Genomic DNA, 21315 nt, shown 5'->3' with positions numbered 1-21315 from the left:
AAGCTTTATGGTAGAAACTGCCTAAAACTCTCCCAACTGGGATTAAAAATTTTGTTACAGATAATCTATTATGTTAGTAATCCAAAGCAATTAACTACCAAAGATTACTAGATATTAGCTGAACAGACTAATATTTGACACAAAGAAAATACATACTTGGGTTTTTACTTAAAATGCCCATTCGCTGGAAAAAGAAATCTCAAATTAATTCTATTCAAAATCAAACCAAATAAACTGAGTATTTATAAACTATAAAACACTGTGCTAAATGCAATGAAAATACACAAAGAAATGTAAAATTTCATTTCTGCCCTCAGGGAACTTACGATCTAGTTGGGAAAAAAAAGATATTAAGCATGGGGAATGTTAATTAATAATAAGCAAAAAGCAGAGCCAGGAAAGTGAAAATTACAATCAGTGGCCATAATGTAAACCACACTTATGCTGGTTTGCAGAATATTAAGTAAAGGAAGGTAGGACTGTAAGGGAAACAAGAGATCAGACCAGACTTCTAATATGAGGTTCTTAGATTCCTAGAGGTTTGGGAAGGTAGCAATGGTAGTCAGTGAGCTATTGTAATTTGACTACCTAAAAAAAAAAAAAAAATATATATATATATATATATATATATATATATAAAAATAGTAAAAGCATTACCTGAAAAGAGTTTACTCACAGGTTAACATTTTACCGTACTCTTACTAGTTATCTCATACTGATGAGGCCCTTACTTGAGATTTATCTTTTTTTTTTTCCTCCCCTTCCTGTCACCTCCCCCAGTTGTCTGCTCTTTCTCTCCATTTGCTGTGTGTTCTTCGGTGTCAGCTTGTGTTCTTGTCAGCAGCACTGGGAATCAGTGTCTCTTTTTGTTGCATCATCTTGCTGCGTCAGCTCTCCATGTGTGTGGAACCACTCCTGGGAAGGCTGCACTATTTTCACGTGGGGCTCCCCTACGCAGGGGACACCCCCGTGTGGCACAGCGCTCCTTGTGCGCCTCAGCACCATGCATGGGCCAGCTCACTATCTTTTTATATTTTAAAATAAAAATGATTAAAAACCAAAATCTTTCAAACTACGATAACCAGAAGAAGTAAAACAGACTACAGACGTTAAAATAGATTATAAATGACCCTAATATTCAAAACTAAAAGCTTACAAAAATGCATTTTAAGGCTATCAAGGTTGTTGACATTTATTATTCTTTTTTTAAAAGAAATGAAGCAGAGCAATATAAAGGCAAAATATAAACAGCAAAATAAAGCAATATCTCAAAGCTAGGAAGCATGAGATCTTTAATCTACAAACAATAACCAAGACAATATTCAGCAGCAAACAAACAAAACCAAAAACTCTGAAAGAGGTACTGTTATGGACAGATCCACAGACAAAGATAGTGAAAAAGAGAATAACTTTTTTTAGCTATCAGTACAGATAAAGTCATTTTACCTTTTTAATCACATTTTACTTCAATGAAACCATGTTTTGTGTTCTTTGAACTGCCTCTGATAAGCTATTTCATAAATGGTTGGAGACCTCAAAACAAGAAAAGCTAAACATAAGAATCAAATCTGAAGGAGAAACTGTAAATAAATAGAGATATAGGTTCAGCCTACCACTATCTGAAGTCTGCCTTAAATTATTCTCATGTCTTCTTTTGGCTTAAGCTAACTAAAATATTACAAATTCACAAGGTTTAATTTAAACCAGAGGTAAACAGTCAGGAAGATGTCACATAGATACCAAAACATAATGATTAACTTTTCCTTGGAAGACTTACTTTGAAGACAAGCATAAACTGATTATGTCAATGTCAGCTAATTAATATTTCATTCATGACAGACGCCAGAAAAATTTTTAAACAAAGAATACTTATTAAACTTGCAGTTGGTATCACGTGATGAACAGTATAAGTAAAGTAAGCTAGTGCTCTGATAGAAACAAGTTCTAAAGTCTAAGACAATTTCAGTATTGATAATTTGCTCACTTAATCCTTTAGGACAGTTTTTTGACTATACTAGTGGAGGAGAGGGTTTCCACAGGTATTTGTGCTCTAAGTAAGCTAATAACAGTAACATATGTCACACTTTAAAGTTTCCTGGTACCACTTCTGACATATAGTACTTGACATGCTACCCAAAACACATTAGCTTGCATACCAACATAATCTAATCTCCTTAAGGTTTTAAAATCAAAATAGTTAGGTCACTAAGCAATATCTATATTCTATCTAGATAGAGGAGAAATGAAATAAATCAAGTACATGCTCTCATTACTGGACAAGAGTTTTCACCATCCTTGTAACATATACTACTTGCAATTATGGTTTCCTAGAACCACACTTCTCCAGAGAAGTAGGTATGATATCCTTGCTTAAATGCATTATAAATAGGAGGCAAGTATAGTATTATTTCACTTACACATAAATGATCAGAATAGGTCTTAGGCTACCTAACAATGTTATAAGAGACGCAGCTGAGTTTAAGGTAAAAGGCATAAAAAAGGTTTATGTTTTCAGATTAACAAAGGAAACAAATTGCTGTTTATTGTTCTTTAGTATCCGTCTTACTCTTTTATTTTCTTTAAATATATGAACATTGACCATCTAAACCACAATATTTAGTATATACTGCTGGGTAGTCTAAAATGATTGAAGGTTTTTCTAATTGAGCTAAGTAGGCAAATATTATTGAATAGTTTTTACTGGCTAATTGTTTGATCAGTTGTACATACTGTAAAACTACCTTCTTTCCTTATGTACTCGCAGACACACATAGTTCTGTTGTTAGAGTAAGGTTTCAGTACACTCATTTATATGGAATTCTGATTATGAAATGAAAGAGTCTAATAAAATGGACAATCCAAAACTTTCATGTATAACCCTATCCTATTAAAGGAATATACATAATTTTAGATTAGCATTTGCTTAGTAAAGGACTTGTGTTATATTTTATATTGAGACAAATGCCATTCTAATGGTTTGAAGCTATTATGTGTCCCAGAAAAAATATGTTCCTAAATCTAATCCATTCCTGTGTATACCTGTTGCAAATAACTTTTTGATGAGGTTACTTCAGTGAAGGTGTGGTCCACCTTGATCATCAGGATAAGTTCTATTACTAGAGTCCTTTTTAAGAGAATGAAATTCAGACAGAGAGAGAGTCATAAGAAAAAAGAAGATGAACATCAGTAGAACCCAGAATTGAAGAGAGAGACCGGAAGATGCCATGTGCCTTGCCATGTGACAAGCTAAGCACCAAGGGTGGCCAGCAGCCAGCCCCAGCATGCCACAGTCTTGGGGGAAAAGTATCACCTTGATGATGCCTTGATTTAGATATTTTCCCAACCTCAAGACCATAAACTATTAAATTCCCATTGTTTAAGCCAACCTGTTTCATGGAATTTGTTTAAGAAGCCTAGGAAACTAAAACGGCCATGAAGGAACTTTTTAAGGATTGCCTAGAAAAAAGTTCATAAAAGGAATACCACAACTTTGGTTAACTGTGATTTTGACTCTAAACTGTTAGGAAGCGAAACACACACACAAACAGATGAAACATAACTGGTATTTGATATCATACTTTATATTTTTTAACATTATAAAATATGGTAATTCATCTCTCGTGGGACAAATTTTCATGGAATTAATCAAACGGGGAATTATATAGAGATTTGTGATGAATTATTTTATCTTCAAACATATTTGTACCAAAAAATATAGAAATACTATACAGAAACACAGTTCAAGTATTGATCTACTATAAAAGCTAAGGACATATTACTAAGGTTTAACTCAATAAAAGCCAGTTCAGGCATATTAAACTGTCAAATACAGAATATCTTTGTGCCATTAATTCTAAGGAAGGTTTTACTTCTTAATATAAAAACATTTATACCTAAATTTTAATCTTAAAGCAGTAAAGTGTTTAGACCGAGTCAAATTTTTAAAATTTAGGACTGACTACACCAAATTCTGCCCTTCTTTCAAAAATAAATTCCTTGACAATCAATTTACTCACCTAAAAGTGAACCAACATGGAATAGGTGGTAAATATTGTTGCATTTTATTAAAATAAACAGATTTCAGACGCAGAGAATATAAAGAAAGTGTTAAACGCAAAGTTTAATTTTACTTTGTGACAATTTGTTAAGTAATATAAAGAATACAATCACTGCATTTCTCAAAGTATGACTGGCAGAACCATGAGGTTTGAATATAAGTACTGACAAAAATAATCAAATTATAATGTGTAATTTAAGTGCCTAAAACCAGAAAGGACCACATTTTTGCTTCTCTCAACAGTGTACACTTTTCATAAAATGATGTAATTGGAAATTCTCTATCCCTCTAAGTTGTTACAAAAACAGATTTGTTTTCGAGAATACTTTCTATTTGTGATGGTTGAGTTTATGTGTCAACTTGGCTAGGTTATGGTGTCCAATTGTTTGGTCAAGCAGCACTGGCCTGATTAATACTGTGAGGTTATTTCATGAATTTAAAACTTTAGTCAGTTAATTGCAGTGGCTGATTACATAAACAATCAACAAAAGAAATGGTTTCAGCAATGAGAAATGTCTCATCCATCCAATCATGTGAGAAAGAAGAATTTCTCTCTCTACTTTGGCCTGCTAGCTTCTCCTTGGAACTCATCAAAACCTTCATCAGAGCTCCCAACTTGCAGCCTGCCTACCAGAAGGAATTTGGACTTACCAATCTGCATGGTTGCATGAGTTAATTCCTATCATAAATTTCATCTATCTATCTATCTTCCATCAATTCTTTCTCTGGAGAATACTAATACAATATGTAATGAGATATGCATACTAAAATTGACCATTATTAAAAAATGAAGATATTCACAATTACCTGCAAAAAGATCTTCTCTGTCATCATCTAGCACAACTTCTGTGGGTTTTGGACCATTGGAATTTGTACTAATATCTTCTGCAGGAAGACTAGCTGGTTCTGGAGATGATGGACTGGACTGTGTAAAGAATAACAGATAATAGATTGGCATATTTATCTGTTGTAATTATGTCTCTACACAATACAGAACAGAAAACCCTCTTGACAGGAAGGAAGAAAAGGAACATTTTACTCACCTTTCTCCTTCTTAACAAGAAGTCACTTAAGATTTAAGAAAGAAAAAATTTTCAATTCATCCCTTTAGACTAATTTATAATGTTGAGTTATAATTAATAAAAATTAAATTTAATGATTTACTTAGTCATAAAATAGAACCAAAATCAGATCAAATCCCTTCATTAAGAATCCATGCTTTTGTTGTCATTGTTCAGTGAGGGGAGATGTATTCTAAAATCAATATTCCACAACAGACCTTGAAAATGCATTGCATGTGCCAGGTTCAAAGCACTGCTTTACGAAAAAAAAAAAAAAAGGAAACTTTAATACTAGTTAGGACTAGAATTACTCTAAAACTCAGTTTCAAAATAAAATTTAAACTTACATTTTCATTTCAACTAAGCTAAGGACTATTTTTTAATTTTGTAACATTATAGTATAATGTCTAATATAATGGGACACAGATTGTATAGTTTTTACCTTTATTAAAACCAACAGTTTTTTAATTAAAATTTTTATTGAAATATTACATAAAAAGGAAATTGTATTTATTCAAAGAATACAGATGGATATTTTCGCAGACCCAAAATACCTGAATAGCCAGCACCCAGATCAGGAAAGAATATCACCATTACCTCAGAAGTCCTATTCATGCTCACTCCCATTTTTTAAGCCACTCCCTACCAGAGCGTCCACCAGCATGGATTAGTTTTTCCTATTTTTTGTTCTTCATAAAAATGGAACCAGACAGAAAATATTCTTTTGCATTTGGCTTTTGTTCTTAATGTTATATATGTAAGCTTTTCAATATTGTGGTGTGTACTAGTAGATCACTCATTCCCATTGCTGTATAATATTCTATTGTGACTCTATCTCAACTGATCCAGTCTACTACGGAGGGAAATTTGGGTGGTTATCACTTTTTGATACCACTAATAGTGCTGTTAAACGAACTTTCTAGAATATCTTTTAGTGTACATGTATGTGATACATATAGCATCTCCTATCTGACCAAGAATTCACCTCACCCTGCCCTCCTCCTCAGACATCCATTCCATTATACTTTAGGAGCATGCCAAGTTTTGTCTGCTATAACCTTGAAGCCACCTAACGTATCTTGCTTTGAGAAAAGAGCACATACCAAGATGTTTCCATAATACTTGCAAAACCCTGGCACTTAGCTATCTTTGTTCCTCAATCATATATAATCTTTTTTTCCATATATAATCTATAGAGCAGTTGCCATAGGGGCAAACATACTTGAGTGAACTTTGTGCTGTCTTGCTGTCTGTTGTGAGGTAGCTGCAGCTCTCTGTATGTAATTTCCCCTAATAAATGTGTTTGGACTTATTGCCCTGGCATTTAGTGCCTCTTTCTTTGGAATTTCAACCAGTGCCATTTTATAGTTGTTTGGTGCAGTCCCGGCGGGGTCTTTTCCTATTTCTTTTTTTGGAGTTAGTCCTGTTCCTGGTTTAGAGGGACACAACATATGAATAAATTTCTGTTTGGTATATACCTATGACTGGAATAGCTGGATCAGAGTACATGTTCAGCTTTAGAAAATATCACTGAACAATTTTCTGAAGTGATAGTATAATTTACACTCCCATCAGCAGTAAATAAAACTTCCAGGTGCTCCACATCCTTGCCAACACTCTGATATATTCTGCCTTTTTCATTTTAGCTATTCTGGTGGGTGTATATTGTATCTCAGTATGGTTTGAATTTGCATTTCCCTGATGAGGAATGATGGGGAGCAATTTCTCATATGTTTAATGGCCATTGGATATCCTCTTTTGTGAAGGGTTGCTTTAAGTATTTTGCCCATTTTACTATTATTCTTGATATAGAGAAGTTTCTTATAAACTCTGGGTATGAGTTCTTTGTCAAATATGTATTACAAATATTTTCTCTCAGTCTGTGGCTTGCTTTTTCACTTTCTTCATGGTAGCTTTTGATGAGCAGAAAATCTGAATTTGAAAAAGGGCAAATGATTTAACAAATTTTTCTTTTATGGTTGTACTTTTTGTAAGACTGATCATCTTTTGAGACCACTCTTAATTCATAAGGTTTTCTCATCAACTTTCTAAGTAAACTATTTTTATGGCATAAGCACATTTCTTTAGAGCTTTCAAAACTAGTTTCAGGGAGGGGGAGTGTTTGTTTGTAAAAATAAAACTAAAGAAAATTAGAACAAATAAATAACAGAAAGTTTTAAATTCTTATGGGAAAATGTAAAGGAAAAAGACTTTTTTTTGTGCCAGGAGCTCATTCTTGCAGACTCAAACTCTCACAAAGCAGGCCTCCATTTAACATAGCAATTTCAAAGGAATTTAAAGAACAAATAAGCTTATATATTACTTATGCATATTAAATAAGAATATATAATATTACCTCTGGAAGACACATCTGACAATCTCAATCCTACCACTAGTTGAGTCTGGTAAGGTGCCTGGCCTATATGCTTTCACAGAATAGCTATTATTCCTATGGTAATTTTTCTTATCACAATATATTATATATGTTTATATACTACAAGCTCTATAAGGAAGGAATATCTTATCTAGTTTACTACTTTTTACTCAGTGCCTGAGTATCTGTTAACTGAATTCTAAGAATATAATTATGGATATGACAGATATTGAGCCATACATTTGTCAATTAGATTATCTGTATTAGTGAAAAATTAAAAATACTCTATGGTACTAATACATAAAAATGTAGCAGAGTGGAACTTATTGATGCGAAAGTAGGCTTATAATAAGATATTACATGAAAAAAGTAGATAACTACCTACCATATATGATACAATTTTTTATAAAGGTCTGAAAACATGCATTAAAAATAAATGTAGGGAAGCAAATTTGGCTAAACTGATAGAGCATCTGCCTACCACACGGGAGGTCCAGGGTTCAAACCCAGGGCCTCCTGACCTGTGTGGTGAGCTGGCCCATGTGCAGTGCTGGTGCACACAAGGAGTGCCCTTCCACACTGGGGTGTCCCCTGCGTAGGGGAGCCCCATGCGCAAAGAGTGCGCCTCATGAGGAGAGCCGCCCAGCATGAAAAAAGTGCAGCTTGCTCAGGAATTGCCGCTGCACACAGAGAGCTGGCACAGCAAGATGCCGCAACAAAACGAGACAAATATTCCAGGTGCCACTGACAAGAATACAAGCAGACACAGAAAAACACACAGCAAATGGACACAGAGAGCAGACAAGAGAGAAATTGAAAAAAAAAAAAGATAAAGGGGAGAGCCAAGGTGAAGCAGAGACCAGGAACTGAGGTGGCGCAGCTGACAGGGAACCTCTCTCTACATCAGAAATCCCCAGGATTGAATCCTGGTGAATCCTAGAGGAGAAAAAAATGAGGAGACCAAAAAAAAAAAGGAAAATAGATACAGAAGATCACACAGCGAATGGACACAGACAACAAAAAACAGCAGGGATGGAGGATGAGGAGGGGAAGGGGAGAAATAAAATAAATACATCTTTAAGAAATAGATTGATTTATATTTACATTTTATATAAATGGAATTGTACAATATATTACACATATTGTATGTTGTAGATTTATTTATTTATACAAATGTCATCCTGTATACTGTCAATAATACTAAGATGTAGTATTGAAACACTACTATAAAATAAAGGATAAGATGTAATAAAATGAGAAGTTTTGTTGACCTTATAACATAATTTAAAACAATTTGGGAAACTTTTGCATATAAAAGAGCAATTCATCTTCTTAATGAAAATTAAGAAACTCAGTTCAAGTTATAGCCAATATGGAATGTGGTAGCCAGCTTCAAAAAGGCCCCGAATGATATCTTTGTTTCCAGGTATCCATATCTTTGAATAGTAATCTTCCACACTGTACCAGAGGTTAGTCTGTGTGACCAATAGCATAGAGCAGAAATGATGTCAGGAGTATGTCACTTCTGAGATGAGGTTAGAAAAGACTGTGGCTTCCATCTTGGGTAGCCTTTTTTTTTCCCCCCTCCCTTCGCCTTTCCCTCCCTCGCCCTGCTGTTCTTGTTGTCTGTGTTCATTCAATGTATGACCTTTCTGTATCTATTTCCCTTTTCATCTTTCTCCTTTAAGATTCACCAGCATTCGATCCTGGGGACCTCTGATGTGGACAGGTTCCCTGTCAATTGCACCTCCTCAGTTCCTGGTCTCTGCTATGGTTCACTTTGACTCTCCCCTTCTCTCTTTTTTTGCATCATCATCTTGCTGTGTGACTTGCATGGGCACTGGCTTGCCACGCAGGCATGCTTTCTCTTCTTTTTCACCAAGAGGCCCCTGGGATCGAACCTGGGTCCTCCCATATGGTAGGTGGAGGCCCAATCACTTGAATCACATCTGCTTCCCTTGAGTAGTCTCTTGTTCACTCTCTTTCTCTGACCACTTTGGGGGAAGTCAGCAGGCATATCCTGGACATGGAACTAAAGTCACATCGGTGACCATAGAATTGGATCCTCCTCAGACTACTGATAACTGTCGCTATGGCTATATCATTACTCAACTATAGGACAGACCCTGAGTGAGAAAACCCTGCTAAGCTGCTCCTGGATTCTCAACCCTCAGAAACTGAATTAGTAAGTGTTTATTATTTTATTTTTCATTTAGAAGGTACTGGGGTTTGAACCCAGGACCTCATACATGGAAAGGAGGCATTCAACCACTGAGCTTTAGCCACTTGCATGTTTATTATTTTAAATTGTTAGGTTTTGAAGTAATTTGTTACATAGCAATAGATAACTAATATTTGCAGTAGGCTCACTAGAGCCTCTCTCCTGCATTGACTACAACTAAAACTTAAGACAAAATACAAAAAGCAGTGGTCTTTGAAATCTGAAAAGTAAACAAAACCAGGCAGATATGAAAGGCACTGAGTTGTCCTATGTTGTTCTCCTCTTTTCTCTTAGCGCTTTGTCCTAACAGTGAGCCCTAGTTGGAGAGTTGTGCAATGGAGGAGCAGGACAGGCAGCTAGAATTTTATAGAAATATCTTTATGGTCAGATGAACGGAAAGGGATCATATGGTCTAAAGAAGATGTGTTTATGAATAAATCTGTTTCCCCTCTTTTTTCTTGGCTTTGACAAGAGCAGGCACCAGGTATAGACCTGCATTACAGGAGCAACAGCACAGGTAGATGAAACTCCAAAAGAAACCCCATTTTTCTAGCAAGAGAAACTGCAAAAAGGGGTGCCAGAGTCCAAAAGAATGTGGCAGGAACCTCAGAGAGCAAAACTAAAGACGGGGATGCCTTAATTCTGCAAATGAACATACACAAGTCTCAGGTTCAACCCTAAGCTGCACATGACAGGAAGATACCCAAAGAGAATAACAAGGTCTTTTGAGAATTGAATTGTTATTTAAATTATTTCAAGGGAGCAAATGTAGTTCAGGTGGTTGAGCACCTGCTTTCCATGTCCAAGGTCCTGGGTTCAGTTCCTGGTATCACCTAAAAATAAATTAATTAAAATAAAATATAAAAGACTAAACCTTGAGTGGTGTGTGCATGAGACAGACCAAAAAAGTAAAGGCTTTGAAAACTGAACTGAGATTAGAATGACAGAAGAAAAAACAGAACTTGTGGTTTAAACCTAAGCAGGTTTGTCAACTGAGCAAATAAAAACAAACAGAAATACTGAACATTTTCTGGAGGATATCAAGGCATAGAGTCCATACAATTTAACATTTGGATTGTCTAAGATACATTCAAATATATTTGCCATACAAAGAGAAAGATAAACATCATATGTCAGCCCTAAGATAACCCAGATTTTGGAAGTTATTTGTCAAAAAACTTTTAAAAGCTTTTCTAACTATGAGCCATGAGGTAAAGGTAAATACTCTTGAAATGAAAAAAGAATAACTCAGCAAAGAAATAGAAGCTAGCAAAAAAAAAAAAATCTAGAATTGAAAAAAAGTCATCTAAAATAAGTCTACTAGATAGGCTCAATAACAGGATGAAGATGCCAGAGGAACATGTTAGTTAACCTGAAAATAAATAAAGTATCCAATCTGAGTAACAGCAAAGTCTCAGGGACCTGTAGGACAATATCAAATAGTCTAACATCCATGTCACTGGAGATGCAGAAGGAGAAATAAAAGATTGTTGCAGAAATAAAGAAACAATAATTGAAAATTTACCAAATTTGGTGAAAGAGATAAATTTATAGATAAAAGAAGTTTAGGAAACCCCAGAGAAAGTTAAAGAAAACAACACCTACACACATAACCATAAAACTGCTGATAAACAAAAAAGACATAGGGGAAAAAAACATAAAAGCAGTTAGAGAAAAACAACATTATGTACAAAGGACCAACTATGTGAAGGAATGCAGATTTCTCCTCAGAAAGCAGGAAGGCTAGAAAATAATGGAACACTATATTCCAAATACTGAAAGAATAGAACTATCAACCCAGAAACCTATACAAAGCAAAAATTTCCTTCAAGAATGAGGGTGAAATAGAGTTTTCAGGTGAAATACAAACAGAAGTATTTATTACCAAAATACCTGTTCTAAAAAAAATACTAAAGGAAGGTCTTTACACTGAAGAGAAACAAGACAAGAGAAAAACCTGGAAGAAAGAAGAGCAACAGAAATGGTAAATATCCGAGTAACTAAGAGATTATTTACCCCTCTTAAGTTCTTTAGAATAGATACGGCTGCTCAAAGTAAAAATTTTAATACAGTATGCAGCAGTAATACATATGAGCTATTTAAAATTTATAACATTTTTACCATAACTGAATGTTCATATTATGCTAATATCTTGGGTATTCATAGTTCTCTTACAGCAAAATCAGAGAAGGAAAACCTAATACGTTTATGTAACAAACCTACTCTTTTGTTTCATAGTTCAGAGCCCAGGAGTAGAGTATGGAATGGGAATGATATAGGTAATGGCAACTCCAGTATCGACTGTGTGGCAGCAGTCACCCTATTTTTAGGGCATGTGCTTCCTTTAGATATGCCCATCCATCAGTAGCTTGGAGTACCATGTCCTCTGCTTTGGGGGCAGCCATGGAGCAAAGTCACTCACTAAAGACTGTGTGTACCCTCTAATCTCTGCTCCTGCTTCCCCATGCCTCCTCCAGGATCACACGGAATGGAAGAAGAACTGATCTCCAAAGAATGCTTCTGAAGAAATGATAGTGGAAGGAAGCACTGAAGGCTAATCTGCCTGGGGCACAGGTTCTGGGTGGCCAGAGCCACAGTTATCCAAGATATATATTTCAGTCATCAATTACTTTAAAAAAAAAAAGGATATTCTTTTCTTACCCCACATCATTACCTAGTAATATGCAGATTTTGTCTTATACAAATTTCAAGCATGTTGTTAATATGTCTTCAATTAAAAGTGGTAATCTGGATTCCAACCAAGATGAAGAAAGTTCACTGTAAACTCTTTCTCATTTTCTCTCCTGGCTCTGTCCAGACATCAGACCCAGTTGCATAGCTACTTGATGATAGAGGTAATAAGAGTGTTGTCATTTAAAACCCCAGGAGTAAATCTAATTTCTGGCCAGTTGAATGAAGGGACATAATAGTCTGAAGGGGGTAGGAGGGATATGGTGGATGAGACAAGAATTCCCATTAACATTTTCTTTCTAGTTTCATTCACCATTTTTCTGCAAGGGTGGCCTCAGCTAAGCATAAATGTGTGACAGTGCAGGCAGCTAAAACTTTGAGAAAAGCCAGTGTTCCTTGTCAGAGGATTTGAGAAAAGCACCTAGGAGCCAAAGAATGGGAGGGCAGGGTAGAATCCTAGAACAAAGAGAAATGGAGAAGAGGATCCCCTAATTCTATGTATAAACCCACACAAATCATGGCTCACATTTGAGGAACTGACCCAAAACAATATACCAGAGGATGTGAGAACTATAATATAAACCATTGCCTTAGTTTCAGACTAATTCCTGAATAGTGCACAGGCAAAGACCACCCAAAGAAGCACAGTAAAGGCTTTGAAAGCTGAAATGATATTTTTCTTAAGTCTTCTATAGCTTCTGTAACAAAGGAATACAAATTGGATGGCTTAAAAGAACAAAAATGTATTGCCTCACAAGGCAAAGAGTTCTTAGAAGTCTGTAGGGAAGAATCTGTTCCACTCCTCTCACCTGGTTTTGGTAATGGCTTGCCAGCAATCCATGGCATTCTCCCCTATATGTCTCCCTGTTTGTGTCCAAATTACCTCTTTTTATGAGGACACAAGTAATACTAGACTAAGGACCCACCCTACTCCAATATGACCTGATTTTATCCTGTTTATTCCATTTATAACAACACTATTTCTGAATAAAAGGTATATATCTTTTTAGGGGGCACAATTCAATCTGTAACAACATTGGAATTAAAGACCATAGAAGATGAGAGAGGACTAGTAGTCTGAATCTAACTAGGTTGTCTGCTAACAAAAAAACAAAAACAAACAAAAAACTTGCCAGAGGATTTTAACATCACTCATTCAGAGAAGTTTTCAGTAGGGAAATAGAATCTTTAAAAAAAGAAACATGTTTGTTTTTAAGAAGTGAAAAATACAATATCTAAAATTTAAAGTTCAATGGAAGGGCTGAATAGCAGAATGGAAGAGAGGAAAGTTTTGGGAGATATTTCTCCATGGGTCTCTTATGATTTTGTACATCTTGCAAGCAGAGGCACTTACTCTGTGTTCTATACTACCTTTTCTTGTTTTTTTTTTAAAGATTTATTTTTTAAAATTTATTTCTCTCCTCTTCCCTGTCCCCCGGCCCCAGCTGCCTGCTGTGTCCATTCACTGTGTGTTCTTCTGTGTCCACTTGTATTCTTGTCAGTGGCACCCAGAATCTGTGTCACTTTTTGTTGTGTCATCATCTTGCTGCATTAGCTCTCCCTGTGTGCTGCGTCATTCCTGGGCAGGCTGCACTTTTTTGCACTGGGAGGCTCTCCTTACAGGGTGCACTCCTTGTGTGTGCAGCTCCCCTACGCGGGGAACACCCTGTGTGGCACAGCACTCCTCACATGCATCAGCACTGCGTATGGGCCAGCTCATCATACGGGTCAGGAGGCCTTGGGTTTGAACCCTGGACCTCCCATGTAGTAGGCAGATGCTCTATCCGGTGAGTCAAATCCACTTCCCAATATACTACCTTTTCAATTATGTTTATATAGTGGACCGCCTTGGAAGAAAGAGGTAAGTGTCTATCTCCAGAGAAAAAGCCAGGCTTGTTTACAGTCTTGTGTAACAAAGATAATGTCTCCCATCAGGCAAAGAAGAGATAGGCTTATTGCCCATTATAAATGATTTGGGTTCCCTAAGCTCAAGTTCCTCAGCTGTGACACCAACCAAGTATAGGTGCATTAGTCACCTGGGTCCCTCTATGTCATCCCCCTGGAAAATGAGGGGAAAGGGAAACCAGCACAAACATGGTACTCATGCTGCTTGCTATGATTTGAATAACAAAATTCTTTGTCTTTGACCCACGAGTGTCATGTCTTCTCCTAGCAACCATAAAACAGGTTAATTTGTTAGCTTTCAAGTTGGGTTAAAAGTTACACCCTTTATAGTTATTCACAGAGAAAATCTGTGAACTGGAAGAATGTCAATGCAAAGTATCTAGTTTGTATAATACAGAAGAAAAAAATGAAAAACAAATCCAAAAAAGCAACAGAACTCAGGGATTTGAGACAATATCAAAAAGGCTAACATTCATGTCAACGGAATGCTAGAAAGGTAGTAGTGCAGAAAAATATTTTAACAAACGATGGCAGAAAATTTCCCAAACTTGGAAAAAGGCAAATTTACAGATTTAGGAGCACAGCAAACTCAAAACAGGATAACATCAAAGAAAATGAGGCCAAGTCACGTAAGAAACAAAATCCAAAGATTAAAAAAATCCAAAGATTAAAAAAAAGAAGAAGAAAAGCTTGAAAGCACCTAAATAAATACAAAAAAAATTACACTTAGGGAAATAGCAATTAGGATGATGCAATATTCCTCATCAGAAATCACAAAAGACCACAAAGACAGTGGCACTAAATCTTTAAAGTGCTGAAGAAAAGAACTATCTTTCCAGAATTCTATACCCAGTAAAAATATCTTTCAGGAATGAAGCTGAAATAATAAATTCTCAGATAAAAGAAAACTTGTAAAAGAATTTTTCACGAGCAGACCAGTTCTAAAAGAAATTGTAACAGTTTGAAACTGGTTGGATCCCAGATCATGTTCTTAAAGCTAATCCATTCCTGTGAGTGTGGGAACCCTTGACAGGAATATTTTGGTGAGGTGTGACCCAGGGTGGGTCCTGGTCCTCTTGCTGGAGTCCTATATAAGTGGGAGAAACATTCAGAGATATACAGAAAAAAAGTGACAGAGAAAACCTCTCAGAGAGGCTGAAAGAGCAGTCCTCGAGGCTAGAATCAGCAGAGCAGAAGCATGGAAAGAAGCCCCTGAGAGGCTAAGAGAGACCTGGAGGAGAGGGAGAGGAGAGATATGCCTGATCACCCACAGCTGAGCTTAGGCAGAAAGTAAGTACTAATGTTTAATGTATGTAGAACTTTTAATTAGCTTGACTGTAAAAGTGTAGAAATGGATAGGGGTAGTCTAGGGATGTAAATGTAAATTTAAAGAAAGCTAGAGAATAATCTAGGGACTGAATATGAGTGAACCCAGAGGTGGATGAGGATTGTGTGTTTGTGTGTTTAATAGTACAAACATAAGAATGTTCTTTTATGAACTAAAACAAAAGTATATCACTATTACAAGGTGGTAAGATAAGAGATACATGGGAAAAATACAATTAATGTAACTTATGGACTAGAGTTATAGCAATTCTGTAATATTCTTGCATCAATAACAAAGGAGGTACTGTGTTAATAATGGGGGGCATATGGAAAAATATACCAAATGTACACAATACACCATAGTTAGTGTTAATAGTCTGATGATGTTCTCTCATAATATATAACAAATATTCCACAACAATGTAAGGTATTGGTAGAAGGGTGTTGTATGGGAACTCTGCAAGTTATGCATGAATGTTTTGTAAGTCCACAACTTCTACTAAAGATATAGAGAAAGAGTCTGTGGCTCAATAAATTGGGCTCCTGTCTACCATCTGGAAGGTCCTGGGTTCACATCCCAGGGCCTCCCTGTGAAGGAAGGCTCACCTGCAACACTGTGGAGAGCCGCCGACCTGGGCACCATGGAGAGCCAACTCAGGAAGGTGGCACAACAACCAAAAAAAAGGGAGACAAAGGAGTGCGCAGCGAATGGACACAGAGCAGATAGCAAGCAAGACACAAGGGGCAGGAGTGAAAGAATGAATGAATGAAGAAATACAGACACAGAAGACCACACAGCGAATGGACACAGAAAGCAGACAGCAAGCAAAAAAAGCTGCAGGGGGTGGGAGGGAATACAGGAGAAGCAGGAAGATGATGCCAGAGTAAGGAGCTCCTAGAGTCAGCTCCTGCTACAGGGCAGTTGGTAAAAACCCAGCGCTATCTGGAGCTATCTGAAGTAGCTGTTTGGTGACTCCAGGAGACCAGAAGAGCATCCTGCCACATCCTTGAAGGAATGGAAGGAGGAACTGTCCATATGCAGAGCAGATTCATAAATAGAGTGCTCCACGCCACAGAGGCCAGTGCCCATCCTCCACTGGAAGCACAAACCGCCTTGGGAGCTCTTCCGTGGCTGGAATTGAAAGTTCCACTTCTTAAAAATGGGGGAAGAAGAGACAGGTAGGCACCAACTTCAGCTACTGATGAGTAAATTCAGCGGGCTAAAGTATAATCCTGAGAACAGCTAAAGTTTGAGCCTGTCCAGGTCAGAAAGAGGTCAGTAGCAGCCATCTGACACGAGGGGAAAAAGGCAGACTGAAAATCACAATACTGGTAGGGACCAGCTTCTTTCCATCCAGATCAGATTGCAGGTCTAGCTAAAACCCCAGCCCCACCTCTGGGAGAGAAAAAGCTGGGAGGGCCTGCACCAGCCTCTCCGGGAAATTACCAGCCAAGGTATGGAGGCCAGTGATCATCCTACTTTGGCAGCACAAGCTGCCCCCAGGAGCTATTGTGTGGCTGGAATTGGAAGTTCCATCTCCCAAAAAAAGGGTAGGAGATGGTTGGCCACTGATTTTGGCTAATGATTAGTAGACTCAGCTGGCTAAGGTATAACCCTAGGAACAGCTGGGGTGTAAATCTGTCCAGTCAGAAAGAGGCCAGTAGCTGCCATTTTGACTCCACCCACAGCCTGAGGGGAAGTCAGGACCGAAAATCATAGTGATGGCAGAAACCAGTTTCTTTCACACAGATTGGCCTGCAGCCCTAGCCAAGGCTTCAGCCCACCTCTGGCAGGGAGGAGGATGATGGGCCCTACACCAGCCTATCCAGGTAACTGCAGGTACTTTTGGCTGGCACAGACCAAATAATCGAAAGTCTACCGGGTCAACTGCAGTCATCTTGGACCTGCACTGCATAGATTGCTGCCCACACCTGCAGCTCCATCCCTGCCCCAGGCAGGGGAGAAAGGAGCTTGACGTTTCATCAGTCTCTCTGGACAACTACAGTCTAGACCAGCAAAACTTGGATTATTCCAGACAGCTGTGACTCTGTCCTACCCCTGGCAAAGGAGAAAGTTGGGAGAAACTCAATTGGTCCCTGAGGCAATGAGGATAGTTTAAGCCTCCACACCTTATAACACAAACTACATCCTTGGCTCCTACTGCACAACCAGCAAGGGAGAAAGGGCAAGAAGCCCTAAACTAAAGAGAAAAACTGCACCCAGAATATATACTCTTGTAAACCAGATGCCAAGACACGAACAAAAAATTACAATCCACACCAAGAAACAGGAAGATATGGCCCAGTTAAAAGAACAAGACAAGCCTCCAGAAGATATAAAGGAGTTGAGACAACTAATCACAGATGTTCAAACAAATCTCCTTAATAAATTCAAAGAGATGGTGAAAGAGATTAAGGATATTAAGAAGACAATGGATGAGCACAAAGAAGAATTTGAAAGCATACATAGAAAAACAGCAGATCTTATGAGAATGAAAGGCACAATAAATGAAATTTTAAAAACTACTGGAATCATATAACAGCAGATTTGAGGAGGCAGAAAAAAGGATTGGTGAGCTTGAAGAAATGGCCTCTGAAAGTGAACATACAAAAGAACAGATGAAGAAAAGAATAGAAAAAATTGAACAAGGTCTCACAGAACTTAAAGACAGCAAAAGACATGAAAACATACCTGTCATGGGTGTCCCAGAAGGAGAAGAAAAGGGAAAAGGGGCAGAAGGAATACTTCAACAAATAATGGTAGAAAAGTTCCCAACTCTATTGAAAGACATAGCTATCCATGTCTAATAAGCACAACGTACTGAAAAAATCTGAATAGACCAACTCTGAGACATATACTCATCAGACTGTCAAATGCCAAAAACAAAGAGAGAATTCTGAGAGCAGCAACAGAAAAGCAATGCATAACATATATGGAATACCCAATAAGATTAAGTGATGATTTCTCACCAGAAACCATGGAGGCAGGAAGACAGTGGTATGATATATTTAAGATACAAGAGAAAAACTTCAAGCCAGGATCTTACATCCAGCAAGACTGTCTTTAAAAATGAGGGTGAGATCTGAATATTCACAGATAAACAGAAACTGAGAGAATTTCTAATCAAGAGACCAGATTTTCAGGAAATGCTAAAGGGCGTGCTAGAGCCTGAAAAGTAAAGACAGGAGAGAAAGGCCTGGAAGAGAGTCTAGAAATGAAGATTATATCAATAAACAGTGTCCAAAGTGTCAAAAGAGTGGGGAAAATAAAATATGACATATAAAACTCATAAAGTCAGGAATAATCTTAACCAATGATATAAAGCACTTGTATTCAGAAAACTGCAACTCAATGTTAAAAGAAATTTAAAAAGCCCTAAATAACTGGAAGAGCATTCCATGCTCATGAATTGGAAGACTAAATATCATAAAGATGTCAATTCTACTCAAATTGATATACAGATTCAATGCAATCCCAAATAAAAATTCCACCAGCAGTTTTTTAAAAAATTGAAAGCACGATTATCAAATTTACTTGAAAGGGTAAGGGGTCCTGAATAGCCAGAAACATCATAAAAAAGGAAAAGTGAACTCTTATCTCTAGCCTTTAGATTATCCAGCCACAGTGGTAAGAAAAGCATGGGACTGGCATAAACACAGATACATAGACCAATGGAAACAAATTGATGGTTCAGAAACAGACCCTCACATGTATGGTTAAGTGATTTTTGACTAGCCTGTCAAACCCACACAGCTCGGGCAGAACAGTCATTCAACAAATGGTGCTGAAAGAACTGGATATCCATAGCCACAAAAAGGAAAGAGGACCCCTATCTCATACCTTATCCAAAAATTAACTCAAAATAGATCAAAAGCTTAATATAAAAGCAAGATCTATAAGGCTTCTGAAAGAAATTGTAGGAAAGTATTTTCAAAAACTGGTGGTAGGGGGAAACGGACTGTGGCCCAGTGGTTAGAGCATCCGTCTACCACATGGGAGGTCCGCGGTTCAAGCCCCAGGCCTCCTTGACCCGTGTGGAGCTGGCCCATGCGCAGTGCTGATGTGCGCAAGGAGTGCCGTGCCACGCAAGGGTTTCCCCCTCGTAGGGGAGCCCCACGCGCAAGAAGTGCACCCATAAGGAGAGCCGCCCAGCGCCAAGGAGGGAGCAGCCTGCCGAGGAATGGCGCCGCCCACACTTCCCGTGCCGCTGACGACAACAGAAGCGGACAAAGAAACAAGACGCAACAAAAAGACACAGAAAACAGACAACCGGGGGAGGGGAAGGGAATTAAATAAATAAAAATAAATCTTAAAAAAAAAAAATTAAAAAAAAAACAACTGGTGGTAGGTGGTGGATTCTTAAAGGAGTTAAGAGGAGGACTGAGATGGACTACTGAGGTTTAATGTAAGTAGAAGTTTTAATTAGCTTTAATGTAAAAGTGTGGAAATGTATAGAGTGGATGGTTACACAAAGTGAACAACAGCTAGTTTATAAATGGGGATGTGGCTGAAAATGGTAGTCTAGGTATGTAAATGCCAATTGACAGAAAGCTAGAGAATAACCTAGGAACTGAACAGCACAGTAAATCAAGAGGTGGATAAGAATTGTGGTTGATGGTACAGATGCAAGGGTGTCCTTTGTGAACTGGAGCAAATGTACATCATTACTGCAGGGTGGTGGGAATGTGGAGAAGCATGGGAAAAATACAACTGGAGACCTATGGACTGTGATTAGCAGTGATAATGCAATACACTTGCATCTATGCCAAAGATGTACTGTGCGGATAATGGGGCAATATGGAGAATGTGTACCAAATATACACTATGGACATGGTAACAATCAGATGATATTATCTGTATCAAATGTTCCACCACTGTGGTGTGTTCATAATTGGATGTTGTTTGGGAATTTTACACATGTGCATGATTGTTTTGTAAGTTTACAACTTCTGTCATAAAAAATATATTTAAAAAATAATAATAGGGTCGGTTGGGGGAAAAATACACCAAATGGAAGATAAGGACGCTGATTAGTAGTAAGATTTTGACAGTATTCTTTCATAATCTGTAACAAATGTCTCATGACAATGCAAGGTGTTGGCGGAGGGTTGACATATGGGACCCGTGCATATGTTACGCATGTTTGCTTCATAAATCGAAAACTTTTACTATACACTTATTATGTATGTTCATATATAAATGATATATCCATAATAACAATAATAATAGGGTAAGTTGGGGGAAAATACTTTGGTTAGTAGTAATATTTTGACGATGCTCTTTAATCATTAGTTTAAAATGTTTAACAATAATGCAAGGTATTGGTGGTAGGGTGAGTTATGAGAGTCCTGTAGGATGCTATGTCTATTTGTTTTGTACGTTCAGAACTATTACTACATACTTATTGTTTATGTATGTTTATGTGTGAGTGATATACTTCAATACAATTTTCAAAAAATGAAAAAAATATGTGTGTGTGTATAGGAAGACAGAAAGTAAGCCTGGAGGAGAAAGCAGAGATCCAGACCGGCAGAACTGCCACTGTGACTTTCCATGTGGCAAGAGTCCAGGATCACCAGCAGTTGACATTTTGAGACAGCATCTCTGATAATGCCTTGATTTGGACATTTTCACAGCCTCTAAACTGTAAGCTTTTAACCTAATAAATTCCCATTATAA

The 21315-nt window shown here is 37.4% G+C and overlaps 1 protein-coding gene across 1 annotated transcript in view; it reads right to left on the bottom strand.

Moving 5' to 3' along the window:
- The window catches only part of SNX2 (sorting nexin 2), a 63747-nt gene that overhangs the window by 32542 nt on the left and 9890 nt on the right, over positions 1 to 21315 (bottom strand). Inside the window, exon 2 of the mRNA XM_071209681.1 lies at positions 4865 to 4982. Coding sequence (XP_071065782.1) covers positions 4865 to 4982 — 118 coding nt within the window. The remainder of the gene's footprint in view (positions 1 to 4864; positions 4983 to 21315) is intronic.

Source organism: Dasypus novemcinctus, chromosome 2 (genome assembly GCF_030445035.2).
Source record: "Dasypus novemcinctus isolate mDasNov1 chromosome 2, mDasNov1.1.hap2, whole genome shotgun sequence".
Lineage (NCBI taxonomy): Eukaryota > Metazoa > Chordata > Mammalia > Cingulata > Dasypodidae > Dasypus > Dasypus novemcinctus.
Note: the sequence above shows the minus strand (reverse complement) of the source record. Positions and strands in the feature narration are given on the sequence as shown.